Source organism: Peromyscus maniculatus, chromosome 5, assembly GCF_049852395.1.
Source record: "Peromyscus maniculatus bairdii isolate BWxNUB_F1_BW_parent chromosome 5, HU_Pman_BW_mat_3.1, whole genome shotgun sequence".
NCBI classification, from domain to species: Eukaryota; Metazoa; Chordata; class Mammalia; order Rodentia; family Cricetidae; genus Peromyscus; species Peromyscus maniculatus.
Window position 1 is genome coordinate 131,755,736 of NC_134856.1, and position 6,255 is coordinate 131,761,990.

General features: G+C 52.8%; 1 protein-coding gene across 1 annotated transcript; it reads left to right on the forward strand.

Annotated features, from left to right (window-relative positions):
* Window positions 1-213: 213 nt before the first annotated feature.
* Nxnl2 (nucleoredoxin like 2) lies at window positions 214-5,658 on the forward strand. Its single transcript, XM_015995661.3, has 2 exons — window positions 214-1,009; window positions 5,072-5,658. Exons 1-2 carry the CDS (start codon window positions 708-710, stop codon window positions 5,238-5,240), a joined length of 471 nt encoding a protein of 156 aa, XP_015851147.1. The 5' UTR covers window positions 214-707; the 3' UTR covers window positions 5,241-5,658.
* The last annotated feature ends 597 nt before the right edge of the window (window positions 5,659-6,255 follow it).

Here is a 6,255-nt window from a genome sequence, read left to right on the forward strand (position 1 = left end):
CCAGCTGAAGTCTGGAAAGTTGTAAAGCCTTTTCCTAGACAGGAAAATTCTCGGGTGGAGGGAGAGGGGAGGGGTGTGGGTGGAGGGGTGGGGAGATGGGCGGGGCAGAGCCCTAGTGGGCGGGGTAGGCGGGTGTAGGGTGTAGTTGGGCGGTTGGCACAAGAGTGGACCCGGCTCTTGTGGGCGGGGTGGGGCGAGGCTGGTGGGCAGAACAGAATTTGGGTCTACAGAACAGGATACCGTGGACTCGGTGGGGTGTAGTTGGGCTTTCTAGTGGGGTGGGATATGGCGGAGCTGAACAGGTTGTGGGTGTCCGTTCAGGTCCTGGGTGAGCGAGACAGGATGCAGGTGGGCGAGGTGGGGCGGGACAGGGCTCAGGTGGATGATGTGGGATGCGGGTGAGTAAACAGGGTCGCGGTAGGCGAGGCAGGATGAGGTAGAGTAGAAGGTGGGCGGGGTCGATGGCCTGGCTCTGCTTCTGGAGCTGGGCACCCCGCTGTGCTGTCACGGCTGTGGCCACAGCTTCTGGAGTAGCCGGTGTCTGCTAGCTCCTCCCGTGGGCTCAAGGTGCGCTGCTCGGCGGGAGGCGGGGCTGCGAGGCGCCCGGTACTGCGCGAGGCTCTGCGTGCCCTGCCCATAGACGGGTGGCAGCACAGCCCCGGGGCTCGTCTTTTCGGGGTGTCCTCCACAAGCCGGGCTCCGGGGCGATGGTGGACGTGCTGAGCGGGCGGCGCCTGGTGACCCGCGAGGGCGCGGTGGTGGAGGCGGAGGCGGCGCTGCAGAACAAGGTGGTAGCTCTGTACTTTGCGGCCGGCCGGTGCTCGCCCAGCCGCGACTTCACGCCGCTGCTCTGCGACTTCTACACGGAGCTGGTGAGCGAGGCGCGGCGGCCCGCGCCCTTTGAGGTGGTGTTCGTGTCCGCGGACGGCAGCGCGGAGGAGATGCTGGACTTCATGCGGGAGCTTCACGGCGCCTGGCTGGCGCTGCCTTTCCACGACCCTTACAGGCAGTGAGTGCACACCCAGGGGACGGGGGCACAGGGCTGGAGCTCTGACTCCCCCGGACCTCCTCTACTGCACCTTGCTGCTCTTTCAGACTCTGGTCCTTAACTTCCTACCCCCACTTTTTCCCTCTTCAATTCCCAATGCGGGCCAATTCCATGGAGTCTTGGTTTCAGCATCCACGGGGATCCGGCCAGCTAGGATTTCAGTCTTTTCACGATTAGGGTTTCAGAGATCTGCACGTCTCAGGAGCTCTGGGGCTGGTCCTGATGCTAACTGGCATCCCTTAGCTAGTCTTCTTGATAAGTGCAGGAGGAAGGGCTGGAAGCCACCAACTTGAGAGTGGGAGCTGTTCATCCCAACCTGTGTCCACAGAGCTGCATTGGGGGGGGTACTCTGGGAAAGGGGGGGCTGAGAGCAAGAGGAACCAGGTGCTGGCCATCTTTGTGATTTCATTTTTTACCTACAGCAATGAAGTTCCCCAACTATAACGTGTGATTTTCAGTAACATGAATGCTATCGCAACACATGTAGGAGTACTGGGAAAGAGCAAGGCATGGCTGGGTACGTGGCCAGCGTGGTGCTGGTGGTGCTGGTGGTGCTGGTGGTGCTGGTGGTGCTGGTGGTGATGCTGCTGGTGGTGGTGGTGGTGGTGGTGGTGGTGGTGGTGGTGATGCTGATGCTGGTGGTATCTCCTGTGGTGGAAGAGTCCAGATGGAGGTCTCATAGTACACGCCCCCAGCCCTGCCTCCTTCTAGAACACATGTCAGTTTCTGGGTATCCTCTGATTCTGGGTCTTGGGCTTGTTACCCGGCTGCAGCACTACCTGTGAGTCCTTTATGGAAAACGAAGCATAGCCAACTTTGCTACATCCTGTAGATTCATAATAACTAGAAGCCTCCTGATTCTGTGTGTGTTTTGGGGGTGAACTTGTGAGTGCATGAAAGTAGAGCTCAGAGGACAACCTCTGCTGTTATTCCTCAGATGCCATCCACCCTGTGTTTTGAGACAGGGTCTCTCACTGTCCTGGAAATCACTAAGTTGGCTAGGCTGGTGGGCCAGTGAGCCCTAGAGATCCACCAGTCTCTGCCAACCCCCACCCCCACCCCCGTTCTGGGATTACAGCCGCACCAGCTTTTTATGTGGTTTTGAGGTCTGACTCTATGTCCATAAGCTTGCAAAGCACTTTACTGACTGAGCCTTCTCCCCTGATTTTCCTAAACTCATTCTCTCTGGTGGTTCCCAGGGAGGTGGGGCACCCAGGGGATGCTGCTTAGCCTTGGAGGCTGAGGCTTCAGTCATGCCAGTACCAAGACACTCCTGTCGATAGTAAGTCTAAGTGACAGCTGAATTACCTTTGCAGAAGGACTCACTTGAGAACCGCTTCAAGTGCTGTGCTTTGAAATGTGGTTTGACTTGATGGCAGGCACTCAATTATACGGAGCTTTTGAAAGGACACACTTGTTTTGCAGTTGAGATGGTGACGGTGTTGATAATTAGACAGCAAGTTCAGGTTCCCACCCCTCTCCCCCAGAGAATAGGGCTCTGGGTTGCCCATGAGGATAGTGAGAAAGCGGTTTCATGGCTGAGTAAAGAGATGCGTGAAGAATGGGGTTGACCTAGTCTGTGAAAGGGCTTCTATAATCATACTTTTCTAATTGCTGTCACAAAATAGTTGACAAGTGACTTAAGGGAACCTGGTGGGGGGTGGCTCAGTAAGAGTGCAAGTATGAAGACCTGAGTTCAAATCCCCAGCACTTAAGTTAAAACAAAAACTAGACATGGTGGCATGTACCTATAACCCCAGCCACGGATGAGTAGAGTCAGCCAGATCCTGGGAGCTCACTGGCCAGCCAGTCTAGCTGAAATACCCAGCTTTAGTTTCTGTGAGAGAACCTATCTCGAGAGACTAATGTGGAGAGTAATTAAGGCACCTGTCGTATACCTCTGGCCTCTGCATACGCAGGCACAGCCCCTTCCCCACGGAATAAAAGAAACTTAAGCGGGGAGGGTTGTTCTGAGTTCACAGTGTGAACGTAGTCTGTTTCTGTGGCAGAAGCATGAGGAGGTTGGTCTCTAGGTGTCTGCAGTCCGGAGCCGGAGGGAAAGGAATGCTGTTGCCGAACTTACTTTGTGCGTTCTTTCAGTCCAGGACCCCGCCCATGCAGTGGTGCCTCCCACAGTTAACGGGGTTCTTTTTACCTCAGTTAACCCAATCTAGAAACCTCCCACAAACTTGTCCAGAGGTTTGTCTCCTAGATGAGTACAGGTCCTGCCAAACTGACAATCGATATTAACCATCCCACAGTGTCAGCTGGTGACAGATCAGCATGCTGGTCTATTGCCCTAATTCCCAGATGTGCCACTGAGGCATAGAGTCCAGTTCTCCTGGGGTCTACCTCTGTGCCCTGGCTGATGTTCTTTCCTGGGGTGATTAGCTGCCCTATCTGTACACCGACTCCCTGGAGAAGGGTGTAGCTTTCTTTCTTCCTTCCTCACCCATCTGCTCCAGAGTCTTTGTGCACCAGGTGAAGACAAGTGGGCCTTTGTGAGCACAGGTTGGCCTGGCTTTCCTGGGCCTCATTTCCAGAAGGATTTTCCTTTTGCAAACAATTATCTGTCCTTATCATTCCTTAACCTCGATGTTGCTTTATGCAAACCAAGAAGTAGAATATTCTGAGGGGATGCTAAGTCAGCTAGAATTTGTGGAATCAGATCATGGTCCAAAGGGAAGGGGCCACCACTCGGGAGAAGTGAGAACTGAGTGGGACATCCAGGAGGTGCTTGAGGAAGTTGCTCTCTGCTGTAGGGGGCAAGGCAGGACAGGGAGATCATAGAGGCCCCAACTGGGAAGTGAACCTGGAAAGGACCCATGTGTAGCTTTCCCTCAGAGGTCTCCATTACTACTGTCCTTCAATTCCTGAAGAGACACCTGAGGATCCCGAGACTGTCATGGCATGACTGGAGGCTGGTGGCCCTGTAGGAAGGAAACACCTCGAGCCCTTACCTTGCCCTCGGAATTATGCGGTTGCATTCCAGTGTCGCTCTATCTCCTAACACAGCAACAGATACTGTGTTCAGCCCAGAGAAATAAGTTCTGGGTGCTTGTCTGGAGCTGTCCCTCTGCCCAGATGTCCCTCCCAGTGCAGGTGACCAAGAAGAGGACCCATCTTAGCATGAGAATGACTACAGGGGCAGGTGCCCATGCTCCATGTAGACGTTTTCTCAGAGTGAGGGTTCCATCGTATCCCATCCTCTGTGACTGAGTTTATCTGTCTAGGAAGAGATCCTCCTGCCTCTGCCTCCTGAGCAGAGACATTCCAGGCATGCATTACCTTACATGGCAGCACCAGGTCTCAAAGCAGCTGCAAGCATTTATGCTATAGGTTGCCACTCCCAAGAGGATCCTTGAAGAGCTTACAGTGACCTCCTTACAATGCTGGCACTCATAGGCTGGGATGTGGGCAGATTCCAAGGTGCCTAGCAGGCATCTTCCCCTCGTACCAGTCCAGCCTCTGATCTGCCTTCTTAGGATATGGCTGGGTGTTAGGGAACCTTTCCTGCCAGCTGACCTGTTTGGAGTTTAGGAAAGTAGACCAACCTGGACTTCATTTCTTGGGTAGACAGTGGCTTGGGCTCTCTAGGTCTCCCAGGTCCCCACTTCACTGACTCCTGGATCCAAGGCAGCTCTTGCCTGGCCCAGCCTTGTCCCATGTCCTTTTTAGACGAAGTCTTGCAGTCTCCTTATGTTGCCCAAGCTGGTCTCAACTGCATGAGCTAAGGTAATCTCTCTGCCTCATCCTCTTGAGTAGCAGGAACTACAGGCTACTTGAGTTTTGGATTGTTGTATTTATAGTACTACAAGAGTTTGATTGTATCTTCAACTTGAGATTTATATAGTATGGCTATCCCTTGGTATCTGAAGGGAATTGGTTCTTGTATCCCCTGTGCGTACTGAAACTAAACCGTATTCACATCCCTATATAAAATGGCAGAGTTTGCATAGAATGCACACACAGCCCTTCCTTTCAGACCTGCAGCAGTGTTAACCCTCTGCCCTCTGTCCTCAGTGAACTGAAGAAGAGGTACGACATCACAGCCATCCCCAGGCTCGTGGTCATCAAGCAGAATGGAGCCGTCATCACCAAGAAAGGGCGGAAGCAGATCCGGGAGCGCGGGCTGGCTTGCTTTCAGAACTGGGTGGAAGCAGCCGATGTTTTCCAGAACTTCTTGGGGTGAATCTGGAGAGACCAGGGCAGGTGCTTGCTACAAGTGCAGGGCAGATGCCTTCCAAGAGGGAGTTACCAGTTTTCTTCTCTGTTGATGGATTTCGTAGTAGAGGCACTGGAGCAGGCCAGAGGATAGACACTGCTCAGGAAAGAACTACGCCCTCCCTCCATGGGTCCTAGAGTTCCTTTGGAGTGCACTTTTGTTTCTTATAGCTTTCTCCACCTGTGCCTAGGCTCCAGGACACATCAACAGTGTGCTATCAGAGATCTATGCAAGATGCTCATTCCTTCAGGCTTCTTCGATAAATTGATCTATGAAGTGATGCATTTTCTGATGACCTGTCACATTTTAGAGATGCTTTGGTAAGCATATTTATTAATCAAGTTTGTAGACTGTGTAGTTTAATAAACCAACATTCATACCTTGAGCAGCTTGATGTTTTTCTTTTTCCTTCCAAACCAAGTACCAACAGAGGGACAAGTCAGTAAATACCATGCTTAAGCTGTCCATTCATCCGAGGGGGTGTTGTAACTGCACCTTGTCTTGGAAGATTTTTCTAACCTTTGTCTCTTCTTTCTTCCTCCCTCCCTCCCTCTCTCCCTCCCTCCCTCCCTCCCTCCCTCCCTCCCTCCCTCCCTCCCTCCCTCCCTCCCTCCCTCCCTCCTTCCCTCACACTCTCTTCCTCACCCTTCCCCTCTCTCTCTCCTTTCTTTTTCCTCCTCCTCTTCCTTCTTCTCTTCTTTTTGGAAGGCTAATGTTCTGCTTTTCCTCCCACTTCCTTCTTCCCTCCTTCTCTCCTTCCCTCTTCTCTTTTGGAACTGGGGATTGAGTCCAGAGCCTTGCCCCTGCTAGGCGAGTGCTCTATCTGTCCCTCTGTGCATGCGTATTTTATATATGTACATGCTTGTGTGAGGGTGTAGATGTAACCAACCGTCTTATTAAATAAGAAACACAGAAACAATGTAAAAGAGAAAGCCGAGAGGTCAGAGCTCAGAGCTAAAATCTCACCCTTCCTCCTGCTGTC

Bases quoted from the DNA above. Each gene is read 5' to 3' on its own strand.
- Nxnl2 (XM_015995661.3), top strand. From the start codon at position 708: ATGGTGGACGTGCTGAGCGGGCGGCGCCTGGTGACCCGCGAGGGCGCG. The intron at 1,010-5,071 runs GTGAGTGCACAC...CTCTGTCCTCAG, and splicing joins TTCCACGACCCTTACAGGCA to TGAACTGAAGAAGAGGTACG.